The 24,047-nt window shown below is 42.7% G+C and overlaps 2 protein-coding genes across 6 annotated transcripts in view; one reads left to right on the top strand and one right to left on the bottom strand.

Moving 5' to 3' along the window:
- Positions 1-11,177, bottom strand: part of KIF3A (kinesin family member 3A) — a 53,881-nt gene extending 42,704 nt beyond the window's left edge. For all 5 annotated transcript variants that reach the window (XR_007127501.1, XR_007127500.1, XM_047730443.1 and 2 more), the window contains exons 1-2: positions 11,021-11,177; positions 7,388-7,661 (exon numbers count right to left, since the gene is read on the bottom strand). Coding sequence is in view for 3 of the 5 variants with exons in the window: in XM_047730443.1 (XP_047586399.1) it covers positions 7,388-7,661; positions 11,021-11,026 (280 nt within the window). In the remaining 2 variants the exon portion in view is untranslated. The remainder of the gene's footprint in view (positions 1-7,387; positions 7,662-11,020) is intronic.
- Positions 11,178-13,335: 2,158 nt separating this feature from the next.
- Positions 13,336-22,557, top strand: CCNI2 (cyclin I family member 2). Its single transcript, XM_053447851.1, is given in 8 exon segments — positions 13,336-13,350; positions 16,198-16,783; positions 17,163-17,261; positions 17,264-17,292; positions 17,816-17,890; positions 19,406-19,429; positions 19,431-19,547; positions 20,501-22,557. Coding segments are annotated over 8 exon segments (1,302 nt in total). The 3' UTR covers positions 20,858-22,557.
- Positions 22,558-24,047: the final 1,490 nt, after the last annotated feature.

Consider the following 24,047-nt stretch of genomic DNA (forward strand, 5'->3'; position numbering starts at 1 on the left):
GACCGGAAAAATATTTAAAGAAATATGGCTAAAAATTTTCCAAATTTGATGAAAACTACAAACTCACAGATCCAAAAAGCTTAATGAACTGTAAGCACAGAAACATAAAGAGAAATAAACCATGGCACATCATAGTCAAAAAGCTCAAAACCAGTGATAATAAAAGAAAATCTAAAAAGTAACCAGAGAAAGATATGTTATGTAAAGAAGAACCAAATAAAGAATTCCAGTAGAACAAAATGCAAATGACAGTAAAGGACTATCCTTCAAGTATTAAAAGAAAAAACTATCAACCTAGAACCCTACATCTGGTGAATATTTCTTTCAAAAACAAAGACAAAATAAATACTTTCTGGACTACAAAAGCTGAAAGAATTCATCACCCACAGATTTGTACTCAAAGAAACATTTAAGGAAGTTATCCAATGCAGAAACAATGGTACTAGATAAAACTACGGATTCTTACATGAGGGAATAAAGAGTACCAAATATGGTGAGTACATAAGTAAGAAAATATGAAAGTTTTTTCCTATTACTTAAATCTCCCTAAAAACAACTGATGGTTTAAACAAAAATAAAGGCAATGTGGTTTGGAGTTTATAACACATAGAAGTAAATGTACAACACCACCACCACAGGGATGCCTCAGTGGCCCAATCAGTCAAGCATCTCCCTTTGATTAAGGTTATACTCTGAAGGTCCTGGCACAGAGCCCCACATCAGGCTCCTTGCTCAGCAGGGAGCCTGTTTCTCCCTCTGCCTGCAGTTCCCCAGCTTGTGCGCTCTCTCGCTCGCTCGCTCTCTCTCTCTCTCCATCTGACAAATAAATAAAATTAAAAAAAAAAAAAAACAATAAAACAAACCACCGCCACCACCACCACCACAAAACTTGGGAGGAGACAACTAGAAGTATAGTTTAAAAAATTTTTTTTTACAGGCGCCTGGGTGGCTCAGTGGGTTGGGCCTCTGCCTTCGCATCGGGCCCTCTGCTCGGCGGGGAGCCTGCTTCCTCCTCTATCTCTGCCTGCCTCTCTGCCTACTTGTGATCTCTGTCAAATAAATAAATAAAATTTAAAAAAAAATAAAAATAAAATAAAAAATAAAAAAAATGTTTTACTACACAAAAAATAGCATAACAACACTTGACAGTGAAGTGTGATATATTAAAGAGTTATATTATAAACCTTAAAGCAACCACTAAAATAAAACAAAGTTGTATCACTATAAGCCAACAGAGAAGACAGAATGGAATAATACAAATAATACAAAGGATAAGAGTATAAAGAGAAAACCAACAGCAGAACATAAATGGTTTTGATAACCCAATTAAAAAGCAAAGACCGCAAGACTGGATTTAAAAAACAACAACAACAGGGGCGCCTGGGTGGCTCAGTGGGTTAAAGCCTCTGCCTTCGGCTCAGGTCATGATCCCAGGGTCCTGGGATCGAGCCCCGAGTCGGGCTCTCTGCTCAGCGGGGAGCCTGCTTCTCCCTCTCTCTCTCTGCCTGCCTCTCTGCCTACTTGTGATTTCTGTCTGTCAAATAGATAAATAAGTGGAATCTTTGAAGAAAAAAAAAAAAAAAACACTACCAACTATACAATGCAATGCATAAGAGAACTAGCAACAGATCTGGGGCTACTATTCTTTGAGAGGCCTGCTTTCAAGTTTGGCCTTTGACTAACATCTGGGAATTTGGATTTAGGGAGGGTTCTTGCCATTCCATTCCCTAACACAGAGTGGCTCATTATGCCTAAACTGTTTGTATAAACAAGGTGGTTTATGCTAAACACCTGTTTTCCTTCTGTGAGTGTGGGATCTTGACAAGAGCGAGGCTGAGGGTATCCACATGAGCAGGTTCCAACAAAAACCTGGGACACTGTGTCTCTTACAAAGCTTCTCTGCCAGCCAAGATCTGACAAGTATTGTCACATTCAGTGATAGAAGAATTAAGCACATTCTGTGTGCCCACTAGGAAATGACTCTTAGAAGTTTGTACCTGGTTTCCTCCACACTTTACCCCATGCACCTTTTCCCCTTGCTGTTTGTTGTTGTTGTGGTTTTTTTTTTTTTTTTGGTATCTTTTTTGTTCTAATAAACCAAAGCTCTAAGTACAATTATAACCCGACTCTCTTGACTTCTCCTACCAACCTCTGAACCTGGTATAATCTTAGTGACCTCTAGTATAATACACACTAGAAATGTACTTTCAATATAAAAACACAAATGTGTTAAAAGTTAAAAAGATGAACACATACCATGTTAACATTAAATCAAAACAAAGTTAAAATGTCTGTATTAATATCAAAGTAGGTTTCAGAGTAAAGAACATTACTACGGATAAAGAGTAATTTCATAATGACAATGAGGTTAATGCATGAAGAGGACTTGAAACACCTAAGCATTTATGCACCTACTCACAGGGTTTCAAAATACATCAAGTAACAAGTGACAGACCTGAAAGGAAAAGGCAAATACAACACAGTAAGAGAATTTAATACCTGTCTCAGTAATTGACAGACCAAGTAGAAAATAAGTAGATAGAAAATCTGAACGAAACTATAAGCAAATTGATGTAATGAACATGTATCGAATGCTCCATCCAACAACAGCAAAATACACATTGTTTTGAAGAATATACAAACATTTTATAATAAATTTATTCTGGGTCATGTAACAAGTCTCTAATTTCAAAAGGTTCAAGTTTTACATAGCACATTCTCTGACTAAAACGGGATTAAACTAGACATTAAGTAATAGAAATATCTCTGGAAAACCCCAAATTATCTGGAAACTAACACATTTCTAAATAACCCAAGGATCAAAGAAGAAATCAAGAGGAAAATGAGAAAGTACCCTGCACTGCATGAAAATGAAAACACAGTATGTCAAAATCTGTACCACCACTAAAGCAGTACTTAGAGGGTAATTCATAGCATAAATCTCCATATTAGAAAGTTACAAAGGACTCAAAACTATGACCTCAGCTTCCACCAAAAGTAGAAAAAGAGGAATAAAGGAGGAGAAACCACTCCTATCACATCCATCACAAGAGATGACACAAATTACCATATATCATGCACCATATACCAATATCAGAGAAAGATTACACCACCACATTCTAACACAAGAATAGAGAATATAAACAACTTTTTGCCAATAAATTCAACAACCTAGATGACAGAGACAAATTCCATGAAAGATAAACTTCCAGAGCTCACTAAAAGAAAAACAGGTAACTCAAAAAGCCTTATATTATTAAAGACACTGAATCTTTAAAAACCTTTCCACAAAAAAATACTCCAGGCCCAGTTGGCTTCCCTGGTAAATTCTACCAAATGCTTAGGGAAGATATAATACTAATTCTAGACATATTTTTTCCATATGATTAAAAAGGAGGGAATACTTTCCAACTCATTCTATGAAATTAGCATTATCCTGATAGCAAAACTAGATAAAGACATTGCAAGAAAACTACTATATCCCTCCTGAACATAAACAAAAAAGTTTACACAAAATTTTAGCATATCAAATCTAACAACATACAAAAGGGTAATATACCATGACCAAATGGCATGACTGGTTTCACATTTTTTTTAAAGATTTTATTTATTCATTTGACAGGGAGAGAGATCACAAGCAGGAAGAGTAGCAGGCAGAGAGGGGGGGGCTGGAAGCAGGCTCCCTGCTGAGCAGAGAGCCCAGTGCGGGGCTGGATCCCAGGACCCTGAGTCCATGACCTAAGCCTACAGCAGAGGCTTAATCCACTGAACCACCCAGGTGCTCCTGGTTTCACATTTAAAAATCAATGTAACTGAATATACTAACAAATTTTTTTTAAAAAAAGATGATTTCAATAGGTGCAGAAAAAAATTCATTTGGCAGGACCCAAAATCCATTCCCGGGGTGGGGACAAAAGAACAGAGGGGAACTTAATCAGACAAAAATCTATAGATAACATCATACTTACTGGTAAAACAGTGAATGCTTTCTCCCTAAGATCTGGAACAAAACAAAAATGTCCACTCTCACCACTCATATTCAACACTGTACTTGAGGTTCTAGCCAGGGCAATTTGGGTAACTAAAAGATGGGAAAGAAAGAAATTGTACTACCTGTATTTGACGGTAACATGCTCATGTCTATAAAAAATCGTAGGGAAGGGGCACCTGGGTGGTTCAGTGGATTGAAGCTTCTGCCTTCAGCTCAGGTCATGATCCCAGGGTCCTGGGATCAAGCCCTGCATCAGGCTCTCGGCTCAGTGAGGAGCCTGCTTCCCCCTCTCTCTATGCCTGCCTCTCTGCCTACTTGTGATCTCTGTCTGTCAAATAAATAAATAAATAAATAAAATCTTTAAAAAAAAATCCTAGGGAAGTTACCAATAAATAAATAAAAGCCTACCAGAAATAATAAGCAAGTTTAATAAGGTTGCAGGGTACAAGGTCAATATACAAAAATCAACTGCAAAACACAGTATCACTTCATAACCACAACGAAGGCTGTAACCAAAAAGACAACAACACATTTTGGCAAAGATGTGAAGAAACTGGAAACTTCATACATTGCTAGTGGGAATGTAAAAACGGCACAGCTGTGATGGAAAGTAATCTGGCAGTTAACCTTTTGACCCAGAAATTCCACTCCATATTTACCTAAGCAAAGGGAAAACATACATTTACACGAAGAAAAGCACAAGAATATTCACAGCAACATTATTTATAATAGCAAAAAAAAAAAAAAAAAGAAAGAAAAGGCAACAACCCAAATATTCATAAGTGGATAAATGGATAAATAAAATACAGCATATTCATTCGATGGAGTATTAATTGACCTTTAAAAAATGCAGTCCTGGGCACCTGGGTGGCTCAGTCGGTTCAGCACCTGCCTTCAGCTGGGGTCATGATCCTGGAGTCCTGGGATCAAGCCCCACATGGGGTTCCCTGCTGAGCAGGGTATCTGCTTCTCCCTCTCCCTCTGCTCCTCCCCCCACCACCCCATGCTTGTGCTCGCTCTCAAATAAAATCTTAAAAAAAAATGCAGTCCTGATACATACTATAATGTGGAACACTGAAAACATTATACCAAGTCAAAGAAACCATACATAAAAGACTATAATGTGTATGATTCTATTTATATGAAATGTCCAGAAGAGGCAAACTCATACACATAGAAAGTAAATACATAGTTGCTAGGGTAAGAGGGAGCAAAAGTGGGAGTATCTGCTAATAGATACATAGTTTCTTTTGGGGGTGATGGAAATGTTCTGGAAACAGATAACAGTGATAGTTACACAACACTGTCAATGTATTAAACCCCTGACTTGTATACTGTAAAATGATTAAAACAGTGAATTCTGTTATTTGAATTTTATGTTAATTAAAAAAAAATACTAAAATATCAATTCTGTGTATTTTGTATTCACAAAAGCATCAAAAATACTTAGGAATACACGGTATGTTAACTAGAACTTAAATTTTAAAAATAAAGAGGTAGGACACCTGAGTGGCTCAGTCTGTTAAGTGTCTACCTTTGGCTCAAGTCATTATCATTATGGGGGGGGGACCCAGGGATCAAGCTCTCCCCCCTCCCCCACCTCCCTGCTCAGCAGGGAAGTCTGCTTCTCCCTCTCCTTCTGCCCCTCCCCCTGTTTGTGTGTGTTGGCACACTCTCTTTCTAACAAATAAATAAAAATCTTAAAAAAAGGAAACAGGTAAAAAAAAAAATACTTAGGAATAAACTCATGAAAATAAGTATAAGACCTGCACATTAGAAACTATAACAAAATGCTGAGAGAAATTAAACAAAATATAAATAAATGAAGAGAGATACCATGTTCTGGATTAGAAGGCTCAATATTGTCAGAATAACAACTCAACACAATCCTTACCAAAATCCCAGTAGGTTTTTTTGTGGGTTTTTTTGTGGAAATTGAAAAGGCAATCCTAAAATTTATGTGAAAATGCAAAGGATCCAGAAAAGCCAAAACAATTTTGAAAAATAATAATAAAGCTAGAAAACATACACTACCTAATTTCAACACAAAAACCTATAGTAATAAAAACAGGATACTTGGAACAGAAGAGACAATCCAGAAATAAACCCATGCAACTGCAGTCTGTTGATTTTTGACAAAAGCACCAAATTAATTCAATAAGGAAAGAAGAGTCTTAATAAATGGTGCTCCAACAACTGGATATCCATAGATGGGGGGGAGGCAAAGAACGTACACCCTTACCTCACACTGTATATAAAAATTAACTCAAAATGAATAACAGACCTTAATGTAAGACATACAATGTTTACAACTTCCGGATAAAAACATAAGAGAAAATCTTTTTGGTGTTGGATTCAGCAAATATTTCTTGGGTAGGTCAATGAAAGCATGATGATTAAAGAAAAATGATCAACTGGACTCAATCAAAACTAAAAATCTTCTCTCTTCAAAAGACACCATTAAAAAGATGAAAATACAAGCCACGTGCTGGAAGAAAATATGTTCCAATCACTTATCTGATCAAAAGATTTGAGTCCAGAATGTAGAAAAAGCATGACTCCATAAGAACATGAGCAATGAAACTGTAAAGTGGGTAAAATATTTTAAAAGACATACAAAGGGCTAATATGTACATGATTAGAGACTCAACATTGTTAGTTATAGAAAAATAAGTTAAAACAATGAGATACCACTATAGATCCTCTAGAACAGCTATAATTAAAAAGGCCAATAATCTAAATGTTGGTGAGAATGTGAAGAAACTAAAAGAACTCTCATAACACACTGGTGGGGAAAAAAAATTAAGAGTCACCACTTTGGAAAACAGTTTGGCAATTTCTTCAAAAGATAAATATACACTAACCATATGACCCACCAATTCTACTTCTAGGTATCTACCCAAGACAAACTTTAAAACTTATCTGCACAAAGAACTTTCTACCAAAAAACGTTCACAGCAGCACTATATATAATCGCCCCAAAATTAGAACAATCCAGATTTCCACTGAAGATCATAAAAGGTGGTATATTCATACAATTCAGCATTAAAAAGGAACAAATTGCTGATCCATACAACAACGTGGATGACCTTTAACAACATTACACAACTGAAAAGAAAACAGGTAAGAAAGATGAGATAGGATATGAGTTGATTTATATGAAATTTCCAGCAAAGACAGAACTATGGGCAAAAGCAGGTCAATGGATGCCTGGAGGTGGGACTGCAAAGGGACATACAGGAATTTTGGGGGCAGAGGTCATAAAACTGGATTGTGGTAACAGTTTCACAGCTGTAGGTATTTACTACAACCCATCAAACAGTACAATTATAATGGATGAATTTATAAGGTATCAATATCTTGATAGAGTTAAGAGAAAGTGAACAATATACTCACCATTGTAGCCTTCAAGAACAGAATCAATAATAGGTCTTGCAGTTAAGTTATAAACATCAAGTTGTTTACTCTCTGGTCCAAAAACAGTATCAAAAGTAAATGTCTTTGGAGGTTCATTGGAAGAATCAGTCTTATGTACAGTAATAGTTCCCCTCATCTCATCCACACTGACAGCCTGTTTATAGCACATTGATTTCTCTCTCTCGTTGAGGGGCCGGCACCTAACAACCACCTTCACATTATCACAGCTTTCAGGCTTCTCTGATTTATTGATCTGGTGGAGAAAATATTCACAAATAATGAAAAGAACATTTACTTTTACCTTCAGCAAATTTCAAATTTGAAAAAGGCTACTGTGCCATCCCAGGGTCTTGCACATATTAAGCACTCCACAAATATTTGTTAAATGCAATTAAAGATCTCACAGATATACAGAAAAAGCTTATTAAAAGATATAAAAAGACAGTTTCTTTTACAATATGATACAATACAATATACATATGAGGAGAAAGAAAGCCTAATTTACATTTATAGTAAATAAGTGCTATTTAAGCAGAAAATGAATCACTATATTGACTGTCTCCACAAAAGTCCCTGACTTAGCCTCTGAGTTTACTGCCTGAAGGAAAACACAAGTGAACATGGTTAACAACTTTAATCAAGAATATAGTAGTAGGGGGCGCCTGGGTGGCTCAGTGGGTTGAGCCGCTGCCTTCGGCTCAGGTCATGATCCCAGGTCCTGGGTTCGAGCCCCGCGTCGGGCTTTCTGCTCAGCAGGGAGCCTGCTTCCTCCTCTCTCTCTGCCTGCCTCTCTGCCTACTTGTGATTTCTGTCAAATAAATAAATAAAAATCTTTAAAAAAAAAAAAAAAAGAATATAGTAGTAGGGACGCCTGGGTGGCTCAGTTGGTTAAGCGGCTGCCTTCGGCTCAGGTCATGATCCCAGTGTCCTGGGATCGGGTCCCGCATCGGGCTCCTTGCTCGGCAGGGAGCCTGCTTCTCCCTCTGCCTCTGCCTGCCTCTCTGTCTGCCTGTGCTCACTCGCTCTCTCTCCCTCTGTCCCTGACAAATAAATAAATAACATCTTTAAAAAAAAAAAAAAAAAGAATATAGTAGTAGGTCCTGTGTTCCCCTGAGACTTTAAATTTTATTTTCTATAATGCATCAGTAAAACTTTTTTTACCATATAACATATGTAGTCTATCTTCTCTATAGAAGACAACATGAAATGAAACATAGCAAACAAAGTCCAATGGCAGAGAGAAATGTTTCAGTATCCCTCTAACCTTATGAATATTTATATATGTAAAGTTTCATTTTTTGAAATTTTATGATTAACCACCTATGTTAAAATAAAACCCTAAGCAAAGACACATACAGTATGATTTCACTTACATGTGGAATCTAAAAAACAAAACAGAGGAACAAACTAAAAAGCAAAACTCACAGAGAATAGATTGGTGGTTGCCAGAGAGGGCAGTGGGGTACAGACGTGGACAAAATGGTCAAAGAGATCAAAGGTACAAATTTCCAATTATAAAATAAGTCATGTATAAATAATATATAGAATGGTGACTAGTCAAAAGTACACCACTGTATATCTGAAAGTTGCTAAAGGAGTGTATCTTGAAATTGTTCAACATCAGAAAAGAATTTTGTAGCTGTTTATGGTGATGGGTGGTCACAAGACTTACTGTGGGGATTACCTCACAAGGCACACAAATAACAAATGACATTGTACAGGTAACATTGTGTTATATGTCAATTATACCTCAATTAAAGTAATACAATCCTATTTTGAAGTGAAGTCCAATAGTTTAGTTGAATAGTATCAATACAACATACTTCTCCCCATCTCTACTTTCACCACCTAAGGCTGGGTCACCATGATCCCACCCTAAATTGAATAACGGCATCTAGTTAGGTTCTCCTATGGTCTGTTCTCTATAGGGCAGTCAGCTGCAACACAAAGTTAATCATGTTGCTCCCTTACTTAAAACTCAATGGTTTCCCACAGATCTCAGGATAAATACCGCAGTCCTGAAGGTGGTCTCTAAGACCTGACTCTGGCCCATGTCTACTTGTCCAGCCTTATTTCACAAGCTACCTTGCTTGGCTTTCCCAGCCACAGCCACATTAGCTTTTCTTAAGCCTTTTCTTGTCACCATACTTTCTCATCACAGGTGCTGTTCCTCCTGCCTAGAACATTCCTCATTCTCCCCTTCACTTATTCTCAGATCTCAGCAGAACAGCCACTTCACCTGTGAAGACTTCCTTAACTAGGTCAAATCCTGGTAAAGGTCCTGAGAGCACCCTTCTCCCTCCATCATCTACAACTGGTTTCAATACTACTTTTGCTTGCTCCTTATTTGATTAATATGTCCTATCTGTCTACACCAGAGGTTGCCAACTAGTAGTCAAGGGGCTGAATTGAGCCCACAATATCTTTTGTTTGGTTCACAGCATTTAACAATATTTTTTAATTAGTTGCTAAAATTTTTTAAAAAGAGAAATTCCACAAAAATAACAACTTCTAGATTCTCTTGGGGGGAAAAAAAAAAGATGATCTGACATCTGTAGGCCAGCATTCCTAAACGGGAACACTTTCCAATTCACCATAATCTACTTTTTATTACATGCCATCCATTCACTTCATGAATGGTAAGCATCTTGTCTCTACCAAGACTTTCACCTCTGCCCACGAAGGGAAGCTTCTGTCTTGTCAAGTTCAAGAAACTGGATGGTTATGCTCAATGTTTTGCCTCCAGACCCTAACCTGGGGTATATGCCTGGTATCTGCTGAATGAACTAATAACCTGAAAGCAAACAATACGGAACAAATACTGAGCATTTAAGGCTAAATGTCAAGCACTGTCCTTCAATTCCGCTGTGCATTACCTTATTTCATCCTGATAAAATCCCATGAGAAACAGTTTAATTATGTGGGAACTAAGGACCCAGAAAGATGAAGTAAGTGTCCCAGGCCTCGCAACCAGTAGAAAACCGACCAAAAAGCTCACGTGTTCTCCATGACCCTATACTGGACTTAGGACGCCCCCTGTTAAGTGGACGGTAGCACTGTGAAATCCGACAAGACAAACATACCACCACCCACCCACCCTCACACACAAAGACACCCACGGGTTACATTCCGCCCTGTAAGCTAAAGCACCACGAAAGAAATGACAGCTCGAGTCAAAGGCTGGAGTAAAAGCAAGCAGCTCTCGGTTCGCTACCTTCCAAGAATCTGCTCCGCTGTGTACAGAGCCCACCAGGTGCGGAGCATCCAAAGCCCACCCCCCGCGGCCGCTCCCAGACTCCCCACTCAGGGGCAGGGCTGGGAGCGAGAGCGCATCCTCTGGCGCTGTGCCTTTATGTCAAGCAGCGCAGGCCCTGCGGGCTGCAGCACTGACCGAGGCGGCAGGGCCTGTCCGGGGCCCCTCCCAGGACCCACTGGAACCCCGCCCGCCCCGAGCCCACCCACCAGACTCTCCAAACGCTCGGCCCCGCCGAGCCGGACCCTGCCCCACCCCACCCCGGCCGCCTGCCTGATCCGCGCCTCCTTGGCAACAGCCGCGCCCCCGTGCCAGGCCGCTGGGATGAGGTACCCCAGCGGCTGAGCGACTCCCCTCACCGGCATCGTGGCTCCCTCCTGTGCCCGGCGGAGGTCGCCGCCCTGGGCGCAGTCCAACGGCGCCGGGTTCGCGGGAGAGGTTTGCCAGAGACTACCGAAACACCGCCTTGGCGCTCTCGAGACTGCGGTTCCTCGGGCGAGAGCAGGCAGTGCGCAAGCGCACTCCGGGCTCGCCCCGCCCCATCCCCGGGGCACACGCTTCCTCGGCCTCTTGAATTACGCCTGCGCTGAGGCTTTCCGAGTCGGTCTCCTAGGACGCCAGACTGAAGCCGCGCCTGCGCAATGGTGCCGGTCAGCTGAGCTTGGAAATCTAGCCTGCATTGGGGCGGGAATACCTGGCTGCGGCTGGTCGCGAGATGCGCGCGGGCGGGGCGGGGCGGGGCGGGGCGGGGGGGGGGGGGGTCCTCCTAGGTCGCACTGCTAGTCTCCTGGCTCATGCAGTACTCCAGATATTGAAAACAACCATAGCAAAAAAAGTTAAAAATAAAAAAATAAAAGCAATTGTACACTATGTCCATCTAGAGAGCTAGAGGCTTCGCGCACATTAATGCGCTTGATTGCTGACTTGTTTATAAAACGCGTATCTCTATTACAGATGAAGTGAGGAGGAGCTTTGTCTGTATTCTCACAAGTATCTCCAGAGCCTAGAATAGGACTTAGAATAGGACCTAGCACAGGACAGATTTTCAATAAGTATTTGTGAAAGAACCAATGATCTCTCCTCTTTCCTGTCCAAATCTCTGCTCTGCTGCGCTTGGATGTACAATAGACATTTCCAAATTATTATGTCCAAAACTGAAGGATTGATTCCCCCCCCCCGCCCACACACACTATATTACTCACTATACTACTGTCCATCCCTGCCCCACCTCCCCCATGTTAAAAAAAAAAAAAATGCGCCCTCTCATACTTCCCTCGGCATAATAAATGAAGCTAAGTTCTGACAATTGTTCAGATCAAAGCATTGTCTCTTTCTCTCATACCCAATGTCCAATCTTTCAGTAGACCTTCTTTCTATCTTTAAAGTAGAACCAGAATCTGACCACTTCTCACTACCACCACCACCTCGCATCTATATTACAATAGCTCAAAGCTGGTTTCCTCTGTACATCCTTGCCCCTTTTAGTATGTTTTCAACATAGGAGCCAGAGTGATGGTGTTAAAACATGAATCAGATAGTGTTTGTTTTTTTTTTCTGTATTCAAAACCTGCCAATGATTATCTATCTCACAGACTAAAAGTCACAGGCCCTCTCCCCATTTCCTACAATCTTCCCTCTTGCTCATTAGTCTGCACCAGCTCGACTTGGTCTCCTTGATTCAACAGACATTTTGGGCATGGTTCCATCTTAGAAGGCAAGGGCTTTTGCACTTGCAGTAGGAGCTAATAAAAACAACTATAGAGCATTTGACTTGGTGCCAATGTACTAAGTGCTTTACTTTCCTTTTTATTATTAATTTAATCCATATAATAACCTTCTGAAATAGGTATAGTAGTCATTTTACTACAAAATAGGAACAACTATTTTACAGATAAAGAAACTCGGGCACAGAGCCATTACTTGTCCAAGGTCAGATATATGGGCAGTGACAAAGCCCAGACCCAACCTAGATCCTGGAAATCTTTCTCCCTAGATATCCACCTGACTCCCTCACCCACTTCAGAATGTCTTTGATTACACATCACCTTCTCAATGAGCCCTGCCATGATCTCTCTACTTAAAATTTCAACTTTTAGCCCCAGTCTTCTTAGCTCTTCTCCATATTTCATATTTCTCCTTGGTACTTATCACCATCTGATATGCTGTGTATATGATATATACATTATGTGTATACATATACACTGCCTTATTGAGATATCATCAGACACACAATTCACCAATTTAAATTGTAAACTTAAATGATTTTTATTATATACACAGACCATAATCACAATCAATTTGAAACATTTTTATCACCCTAAAAAGAAACTATACTCATAGCAGTCACTCCCACTCACCCTCCACCCCCTCTTCATCAACATCCCAGCCCTAGGTAACTTCTGTCTCTCTTGCCTATTTGGGACATTTCATATAAGTTGAATTAGATAGTGCTCTCTTTGGCAGCACATATACTAAATTGAATTAGGTAATATGTGGCCTTTTTAAAATGATTTCTATCACTTAGAGTAATGCTTTCAAGCTCAACGCTATTGTGGCATATATGAATAATTATTTACTTTTAATAGCTGAGTAATATTCCATTGTGTGGATATACCACATTCTTATACATTTGTCAGTTGGCAGATATTTCAGTTGTTTCTATTTTTTGGCCACTATGAACACTGCTGCTGTAAGTTTTTGTGCCCATTTTATTTGCCTTTTCATTATTAAGTTGCAAGAGTTCTTTTAAATCCTAAATACAAGTCTCTTTTCAGATATATAATGTGCATAAATTTTTCTCCCATTCTGTGGGTTATCTTTTTAATTTCTGGAGTGTGTTCTTTGAAGCTCAAAAGTTTTAAATTTAGATAAAATCCAATTTATGTATTCTTTTTTTCATTTCTTTCATTGTACTTTTGGTGCATATTTAATAAACCATTTCCAAACCCAAGGTCATAAAGACTTATTTCTGTAAGAATTTTGTAGTTTTAGCTTTTATATTTGGCTCTATGATATATTTTTGAATCATTTTTGTATATTGTATGATAGAGGGATTCAGCCTCATTTTTCTGTTTATGAATATCCTGCTGTCCCATCACATTTGCTGAAAAGTCTTTTCTTCCCTCCACTGAACTACTGTGGTACCCTTGTCAAAAATCACTTGATCATGAATGTGACTGTTGAGTCACATTGAGATTCCTAGAATCTCAATTCAATTCCATTGGTCTAAATGACTAACCTAATGCCAGTGCTATACCATCTCGATTGCAATAGGTTTGCAGTAAGTTTTGAAGTTATATAGTTTGAGGCCTCCATCTTTGCTCTGCTTTTTCAAGACTGTTGTGGCTAGTCTGACACCCTTGCATTTCCACAGAAGTTTTAGAAGGACCTTGTAAATTTCCACAAAAAGTCAGCTGGAAACTTAATAGATTATGTTGAACCTACAGCTCAATTTGGAAAGTACTGCCACTTTAACAATGTAAGTCTTTTAACCTATGGACATGGAATGTCTTTCCATCTCTTTAGGTCTCCTTTAATTTCTTTCAGTGATGTTTTGTAGGTTTCAGTGTATAAATGTTGTGCTTTTTTTTTGCTATATTCTTAAATATTTTATTCTTTTTAATGATACTGAATGGAATTATTTTCTTTTTTTAAAGATTTTATTTATTTACTTGACAGGCAGAGATCACAAGTAGGCAGAGAGGCAGGCAGAGAGAGACAGAGGAGGAAGCAGGCTCTCCATCAAGCAGAGAGCCGGACTTGGGGCTCGATCCCAGGACCCTGAGATCATGACCTGAGCCTAAGATAGAAGCTTTTTTTTTTTTTTTAAGATTTTATTTATTTATTTGACAGAGAGAAATCACAAGCAGGCAGAGAGGCAGGCAGAGAGAGAGGAGGAAGCAGGCTCCCTGCTGAGCAGAAAGCCCCATGCGGGGCTTGAACCCAGGACCTGGGATCATGACCTGAGCCGAAGGCAGCGGCTTAACCCACTGAGCCACCCAGGCACCCCAGAATTATTTTCTTAATTTTATTTTCACATTGTTCATTGTTATATAGAAATAAAATTATTTTTTTCTAATACATGGACCTTGTACTCTGAAATTTAATGAATTTGTTTATTACTTCTAAGAGTTTTTTAGTGGTTTCCATAGGATCCTCTATATACAAGATCTTTGTTTCTTCAACACTTTTTTTAAAAAGATTTTATTTATTTATTAATTATTTATTTATTTATTTTTAATTTATTTTCAGCATAACAGTATTCATTGTTTTTGCACCACACCCAGTGCTCCATGCAATCTGTGCCCTCTCTAATCTTCAACACTTTTGAAAGATAATTTCACTAGATACAGAATTCCAGGTTGATAGTTTTTTTTTCTCTCCACACTTTAAATATTTCAATACACTTTCTTCTTGCTTGCATGATCTCTGAGGAGAAGTACAATGTTAATTCTCATCTTTGCTCTTTTATAGGTAAGTTTCTTTCCCCCCACTCTGGCTTCTTTCAAAATTTTTTATCTTTTATTTTCTGTAGTTTGAATATGATATGCCTGAGTATCATTTTTGGGCATTTATCCTGCTCGGTGTTCTCTAAGCTTCCTGGTTCTGTGGTTTGGTGTCTGATATTACCTGGGGAAATTATCAGTCATGACCACTTGAAATATTTCTTCTGTTCCTTTTCCTCTTTCTTCTCCTTCTGACATTCCCATATATTTTCATGTAATTTAATATAATGTATATTTTTAATGAAGTACATCTTAAGACAAGTGCACAAATCATAAATGCACAGCTTGGTCAATTTTCAGAGTTGTGTGTAATCAGCATCTAAATCAAGAAACAGAACATTACCAGCCTCCTAGAAGGTCCTGTGATCCTTTCTGGTTACTATCCACTGCCCCCTAACGGTAGTCACTATTTTAACTCTTAACGTCATAGATTTTTTTTCTTGTTCTTATACTTTATATTAATGGAATCATCCACTATGACGTCTTTTGTACCTGTCCCTCTACATTCAGTATTATCTTTGTGAAATTCTTTCTTGTTCGGTACAGCATACGTCCGTTCTTTTTCAGTGTGGTGTCGTATTCCATTGTGTGAACATACAATTTGTTTATCCCGTTCAATTACTGATGGACATTTGGGGCAACTACAAATACCGCGGCCCTGAACATGATGCAGGTGTCTTTTTGGTGCACATATATGAATTTCTGTTGAGCCTATACTTCGAAGAGAAATCGCTGGGATTCTACTCATGTTTAGTATCTGTCTTTCCTAGAATGTAAATTCCAAGTCTATTTTATTCACTGTCATGCCCTAAAACATTGTAGGCCTTCACTGAGTAACTACTGATGGGGAAAAAATGTACGCATGAAGAAACTACTTCGTGAGGAAGATACTGTCGCTTTGTAAGAGACGAAGTAACCGAGACAGAGCTCAAGTCACATACAGGAGACCACACAGAGTCAGAATCCCATCTCAAGCTTGTCTAACTGAGGAGAGCTCGTGACGCTTCTCTACCGGGTGCTGTGTGCCCCAGAAGACGTACTTTGAGGTAAGACGCAGGGTCCGCGGCCGGGCGTCCTTCTCCAGGGCCAGCGTGGTCACCAGCTGCCCGGTCCCGTATGCGGGACTCTGGTCGTGGGGCGCGGGCTTTGGCCAGGGAAGAAGCTCACCTGGGCGGCGGGGGCGGGGAGCGCGGGGACAGGGGATCCTTCGCCCGCCTGTGCGCGCTTTGGGCGCCGCGTCCCAGGAGCCCGGGCCAAAGCCCCGCCGGCTGGGAGGGGCAGCTGCGGGCCAGGACTGGGCGGGATCGGGAGAGCCTGCCCCGCCCCGCGCCGCTCCCGCTAGGCCCCCGCAGCAAGTCGCAGCAAGTCCCGGACGGCCGGCTTATAATAGCCGGCTATGGCGGGTCTCACACCTGGGACTGGGCGCTCGCTATGGCTTCAGGAGGGCTGTTCCGAGCTGCAGCTCCCGCCCTGAGCGCCGCTCCGAGTCCGTTGTCCCTGCAGCACCCCTTGGGCCCGCGCCCTGGGCGGTGCCGTGGGACAGGGGAGGCCCTTTGGTCTCCCACCTGCAACTGGCCCTGGGTCGCAAGGCGCGCCTGTGGCGGGGGGCCAACCCCAGATAGCGCGCCCCCCGGCGGGGACCTCCCGGGAGCACGTTCGCCCCCTTCCCAGCGCGCACACGGGGCGCAGCCGGGTTCCACCTGCTCCCGCGCCCGAATGAGCCGCACCCGGGGTGCCGGGACCTGCCCCAGGTGCGGGTGGGACGCGAGGCACGAGGCTGGAATCGCGGGCCCCTGCCGCCGGGCCCCTGTCTTCGAGCGGAAGAGCCATCCTAATCCCTGAGCCGCTGGGCGACCGAGAAGCACTTAGGCCCACCGCAACTTAAGGTGCAGGTTCTCCTCGAAGCCCCTCCGGTCACCTTCGGCCAATCTGCACCACATGCAGACTGAGACTGGCCACCCACGACCCTCTCGGCCCTCTCCTACCCACTCTTTCTGGCAGCCCGAGATCTGCCACAAGGTCCGGGCCCTCGTGCTGTGGCTCCTGGAGCTTAACATTTTTTACTTCTCCCAGACCACTTTTAACCTGGCTCTCACTAATTCGGCCGCCTCCTGGTTTCATTAAAGGTAGGGAGGCTTGTGAGGATGGTAAATGGGGTGGGAGAGGAAACTGACCTCTGCTATCCCAGATGCTCAGAGGCTTGTAAGCTAAGGGGCTTGCTCGAAATGGTAGAACTGTAATAGTAATCTCTTTACATCGCTCTCCCCTGCCCGTCTGGCTCAGAGCCGGGAGGCCTTCCGAGATGAGATAGGGTGTGCTTGTGTGCACCGGTCCAGTGCAGCCTGAGGCCAGGATGGGCCTGTGTATTCCCCGAGATGGTGCTATATTTCCCACCATTATTCATTCCCCTGACAAAGGACTATTGACTAGTCCCTCCCGGTTCTGAAATCAGGAGCATATTCACGGTTCAAATCTAAAACTGGCACTAACTTGTGGAGGAATACAATCAATCTTTTTGAATGAAGGAAAAAATGTAATTTCCTAAAAAAACAAAAACAAAAACAAACAAACAAACAAACACCCACCAATGCTTTACCCTTTGTGTCTGGCATTCATGATCTGCTCAAATGTGTTTGTTCCAAACTGCAGATAAGAGGGTGAATACTCTAAAATGCCATGATTACTTCCTTGAGACTTGCTGCCAAAGTTAACGAAGAAGAGGAGGTAGGCATTCGTGGCAGTCTGCTCTGAGCAGCTTTTGAGGTAGAGGAGTGTAACACAGGAGCACCCAGACTTCCTGAAAAGTCTGTGTCCTTAGGAATGTTGGGCATGTTGGAAAATTCATTAACTTCCCAGGATCTCTGGTGCCCCTTCTTTAGCCTTATTGCACCCCAGGACCCCACAAATGGGCACTTAGCTGAATTCTCCTCATCCAATAGACCCAGAGGCCTGACCTCCTAGCAAATGGACCTTACCTTCTTGGTTGATGTCCGATTCTGCCTCCCACTGAGCAGAAGCAGCTGCTGTTGACCTAAGAAAAAGGCTTCCCAAACCATGTGGCCTCATGTCCACCCCTAGAAAGTACATCGAAGAAATCTGTTTGAGACTTAAGGACTTGTCTGTGTCAATGAAGCTGGCCCTCAGGGACTCTGGGGTCTTCTCTGAGAGGGGCAGGAGGGCCATGTGTGTGTGTGGGGGGGGTAGAGGAGATGCCCCCTACAAGTGCTTCAGGCTTGCTTGGACTTTGCAGTTTCACTGTGGTTTCTGTTCAGAAGATTCTCTGCCAAAATTCTTCCCAGAGGTCCCCCTTCCCTCTCTATAACCTGTTCCCCTTTGGGGATAATGAAGTCTCTGTCATTTCCACAGGGTCCCCCCTGGCTGAGCTCAGGGTCTGAAGGGTCAGAAAAAAAAATAATCACATGTGTATCCATTTCCAAACCTTCTATAAAAATGCCTTGAACCCCTGTCCTTTAGAATATAATTGTGCTCCCCCAAAGTTGCTTCTGTCCAACTAAAATTCAAGTAAATGACCCTTAAAAGAAGCATTTGTGGAAGCTATGGTAATACTTTGTTTACCTAAAAAAGGAAAATAGTCTTTGGAGCACCTGTACTTGAATGGACTCATGGACAAGGCTTACTAGTCCTTCTGGGAAAAAGTCATCATTTTTCCAGAAAAGAACTGCCTTAAATCAAGGTTGAAGGAAATGTGGTTGCACCTATGGGTTGCCAAAACCATGGGAGGTTTTGTGAATGAGCCTGTCTGGTGTAGACCAGGAAGCTCAAAGACATACTTTTCCTCTCTAGGACAAGTAATCATGGTAGGAATCAGACACAGGAATGACAGGAACGAAAACCGTGGGTAGGTTGCTGCGGCTGAATAGCCCCACCCTCAAAAGCACCTTTGGGTATGAGCTGGAGCACATTTGGGGATCAAGACCTGTTGGCATTAAAGCACTATACTGTACACCTGAGATTAACATAACACGGTATGTTAACTCCACTGGAATGAAAATAAAAAACCTACTACCAGAGGGCAAGCATGTGACACTCACGGCCTGTTGTCATAACCACCTGGGGACACATGGCCAAGATCTGACTTGGTTTTCCTGTGGCGTTTTCTGTGGCAGGTCACCAAAAGACAACTCCACTAGGGTCCACTAGGGCCCAGCTCCCACAGATAAGAAAACAAGTTACCATGACATGATACAGGGCTTTGGCCTCTTTATTTTCTTTTTACAGTTACTTCCACAAGGAAAAGACTTCTTTAAAGCACTAGGGCTCTCGCTATACCCCGAATGAGCTGCTGAGGACAGAGCTGGCTATCTTGGACAAACTGCACTGGGACCTCTGTATTGTGACGCTACGGGACTTCTTGACCACAGTGAGTACCAGATGTTGGCTGAGTCCAGCCTAGACTCATCTGTACCTTTGGAACAGCTGTTCACAACGTAGGACGGCCAAGCAGAGGCGGGCACACGCCCTTGCGCATGCACCACGGGGAGGTGACCCACAAGGCTCACGACATATGCAAGAGTGAAAATGTATCTTAAATCCAACACAGTTCCACCAGACTCCCACTTGTAGAAGACATTAAATTAACTTTATAAAGATTTTTAGACGGCACCTTTGTGGTGCGTTTCTCTTTTAAATACACACTGCAAAAATATTGAGCTTTCCATTCTATGAATACTGTACATAAAAAGCTGTCTGGTTTTGCTACACTTTACACACATTCACTTAGCTGTCTTTATTCACCTACACACAATCCTTATTGAGGCTTTAGACCATATTGATCTGGCACTTAAAAAATGTCATATTAGTTGGTATTTTTTTAGTTCGGGAATAATGGTTATCCTTAAGGATATGATTCTGTTAGTAAGGCAAAATTATGCGATGTGGAAATGTCATGGGGTTTGGTCTGTTATGAAGCATGAAGATTAAATCACTAAGGGCTGTTTCATTATGAAAACTGGCCAAGGTTGCCAAGTTGCAGTTTCTTCTCATGTCAAACAGATACAAGTAACTTTCCTGCTACCTTAATCTTGAATAGTATGCTTCTGTTTTTCAGAATGGAAACATTGTCATCTAAGTACTTGAAACTCATAATGACCATGTAACGAAGCAGATTGTCTTTTCTCTCCAAGGGTGAAGCTGAGCTTGGTCACAAAATGAGCATTAAGCCTCAAGTCCTTTGGGGGGCCCTGGATGGGAATGAAAAGGGTGGGGCAACATTTGATGTTCCCTGATGGAAATTGACATTGTTTGCACTTTTGGTCATTTATCTATGAAAGGTCAGGGGTTTTATGTTCTAACATTAAAAACCACGGTCTCTAGTTCCACACCCTGGTGGTCGTGGGCTGGCCCCACGTGGTGGAGCTGCTGCCTCAGAGGAATCCTTCCCTCCACGTCGCGTCCCTGACCAGGCAGCTGCAGCACTGTATGGCGGGCCACCAGCTGCTGCAGTTCAAGGGTTCCACACTCGCCTTGGTCATCATCACCTTAGAGCTGGAGAGGCTCATGCCCGACTGGTGTACTCCTATATCTGATCTGCTAAAGAAAGCACAGGTAGACATCAACTTTGCCCCAGACCAGGCTTTCCACTTTGCCCATGTAGCTGACGCACTCTGCCCCCAAAATGGTAGCATCACTCTTCTTGGCCCCTGTGGGCTCCAGAAGATGCTCTGGCCGTAGTGACTCTATGAAGAGTCTCCCTAAGGCCTAGGCTTTGCACACTTAGTATGCACTCTGGACGAATATGGGATATGTTTCCTTTACTGGACCAGATAGTGGGTTTCTCTGACAGTAAGAAGAGCTTCGTCTCAGTGGCAGCCCTTGAGGTTAAGGGGATGGGGTGAGGTCAGGGGGACATGCACAGCTCAGGAGGAGGCCACCCTGAGCTTAATATGGGAGAGGTTAAATTTCAAACCCCCACCCTTTATAGGACTATATGGGACCGGGTATGGGGGTTCCATGAGGCAGGCATGGAAGGGTTAGAATCCCTGAGGATGGACAGGGTAAGATGGAATGTACAGTTAGACTAACGACAACTTTACTAAGGTGGAGGTGGATGTCCCTGAGATGGTGGTGCCCTTAAGTTGAGTGGTTAGACCTTCCTGAAATTGCTCTATGCTAATATTTTAGCACTCAAAATTTGACTTAGAATGTAAAATGGTTCTGTTTCAAAGATGAAGACTCTATTTTAATTATAGGTCAGTACTGAGCAGTTGAGCCCCTGCAAAGGACTGGTAAAGCAGCATCTGGGAAGTGTGTAGTCCAGCTCAGATACCTTCTGTTCCGCTTGCCAGCCTCTGTGCCCCTAACCCTAGTATCCTTTAGAGCCTAATGGCAACCCCTTCTTGCTGGGACTCTTCTGACTTCTAGGCTTTATGGATCGTGTGACAAGGCAGGAAGAAGACACTGAAAGCAACTGAGAAAAAGTTCCTGAGTCTTTAGAGGCAATAAAGAGAAAAAAGGCAGGTCACGGTCACTGGTGGGAAGGGTAGTCTAAAAAACCAAGCCACTGCTTGGTTTTAGGAATGAAGAATCATAGTGCCACTCGGTTTTCCTTCTGCAGCAAGGGCTAGTATGGGTCCCTCAGGGAGCTGGAGTCAAGACAGTGGTGGGCCTTGCTTGGGTCTGAAGAGTGGGGCTGGTTCTTACTGACCAGTTCTCGCTGCTCTACCAGCCAGAGCTGGCCAGGTTCTTCCAGCTCCCCAGGTTTGTACCAAGCACAAACCTAGCAGTTCAAGTCCCAGTGACCCTGCCCATCATTGCAAAAATGGGACCATCTCTCCAGGTGCATTTCCTCTGACTTGGCCCTGACTTAGATATTCTCTTACAAAAACTAGATCATAAAGGATGCTTTGTTTAATGTACAGTAATTTGATCAAGCTTAAAATATATTTTTTCCTGTTACTCTGAAAGTAGTCTATTAGCTTAATTAGAGGAATTTTGTGTGAAAGAATGATCTCAGCCACCGACCCCCAAAGGGGGAACACAGCTCAGAGAGCTTTGGGTTCAGATGAGCAGCTTCTGAGGCTGCGTCTGCTCAGCCATGGTGCTGCTGGGAGGAGCTTCCCAGCACAGCTGAGAGGGAGAGGCCCACTGCTGTCTGACACAGTGACACCACAGAGCCGTTCCCTAGACAGCCATCTCTGCCAGCTGGAGCCCTGTCAGTAGTGTGGAGGATAGGAGTGACTGAACCACGTATTTACCAGTCATTTGTGAAGTCTTTCCACCCTGAGCAGTTTTTTGTAAATGCACTAAGCCACGGGGACTGCTCGTAGGTGCAGAGTGGCCAGAGACCAGATAAACTGTACTAGTGTCTGTGCAAATCTCTACCTTTTCTCCACACAGATTTGCTTGTTGGAGCTTTTGTAAAAATAAACTTGAATTCCTTTCAACCTCGTCAGAATCTTATTTTCAGTGGATCTGATAGCATGGATGTGGACTTAAGAGTCCAGTATACCTGGAACATCATCTCCTGGGTCCTGGCAACAACCTGCTACAGTCTGGCAGTGATGGGGGGGTGGCGTTGGGGGCAGCACGCTGCTCAGGGCAACTCCCACTGGGGCCATGACCTCCTCCGCCTCCTTCCTTGCACTGGGATTGGCACCGGCTGGGGAAATACAGGTTCACCCTGTGGGCTCACCCCACTCAGGCTGTCTCTGACTTGGAGGAACTGCAGAGTCTCTTAATTGGATAGCTCTGGGTGTAAACTGGGTCCTCAGGGCTAATCTTTCAATCAGAGCAAATGAGAAAAATGAGAAGGCCAACCTGTGAGCCCTGGACTGGGATAAGCGCTACAGCTCCACCTCCCAGGAAGCCATATTCCTCTTCCGGAAAGCAAAGTGCACTTGTGAGTTTAAGAAAAGTTGTTACGCTGTTCAAGCATGCTTGGGACTCCAGGTCCCATCCTACTCTCCCCTTTTTTCCTTCAGGAACTCCTTTCCCACCTCGGATCTGAGATTGGGGATCATTGTGGTGGGAGAAATATGCACACAATTTGTCTCGCTCTTGTCCCCATCTCCAGAAGGGCAGGGGCTGGTGAGGGACTGTGGATGCAGAAAATGGAGCTGTGTGGAGACTTGGGCAGATGGGCTGAGAGCAGGGTAGGTGAGCAGCATGCGCCTTTTAAATTCTTGTCCAAATAGTACTTCCCCCAGATGGGTGAGCTGTGCAGTGCTGTTCCCTCCACCAATGAGGCCTTTCTCTCCCCTGGTTTCCGGAGAATCTCTATTCTTCAAAGCTCGGTAAACACTTTGCTTCCCTGCTACCTGCCTCCCTGCAGGCAGAGTTGAGCGGGACTTTCATTAGCAATGTCTGCACACAAGTCTCCCTGCTGGGCTGTCAGCTCCCTGCTCTTAGTCTCCCTCTCCTCATTTTGGTCTTCCCTGAGATGTATCTAGTGCCCAACAGAGAAAGCTCCTCAACAAGTGGATCTACAAGATGTCATCACTTCCCTCAACCACCAGTCTGCCCTTCCTCAACCAAATAGTCACCCAGAAAGGGCATCCCACCTCGACAAAACTGATTCAAGTCCACCAACCCACCCTGCCAAACTGCACACTTGAATTTTGGCTACATTTTCACTGTTCTTCTGTCATCCCACTGGGTTGCCACGGAGGAGTTATAGCTCCAGAATTAAGGATATAGACTACCAACATTCAAATCCCAATTCCCCTAGTTATTAGCTGTGTGACCTTGGGTAGTTACTTTACCTCTCTGTGCCTTACCTATGAAATGGGGAAAACAATACTTCATCATAGGATTATTATGAGGATGAAAAGAATTAATGCACATAATGCAACTTAGAGCAATGGCTGATATACCACAAGAACTCAAATGTTAGTTGTCCTGCGTCAAGCTTACTGCACAAGGA

The sequence above is a fragment of the Lutra lutra genome, chromosome 5 (assembly GCF_902655055.1).
Source record: "Lutra lutra chromosome 5, mLutLut1.2, whole genome shotgun sequence".
In the NCBI taxonomy this organism is placed as follows: domain Eukaryota; kingdom Metazoa; phylum Chordata; class Mammalia; order Carnivora; family Mustelidae; genus Lutra; species Lutra lutra.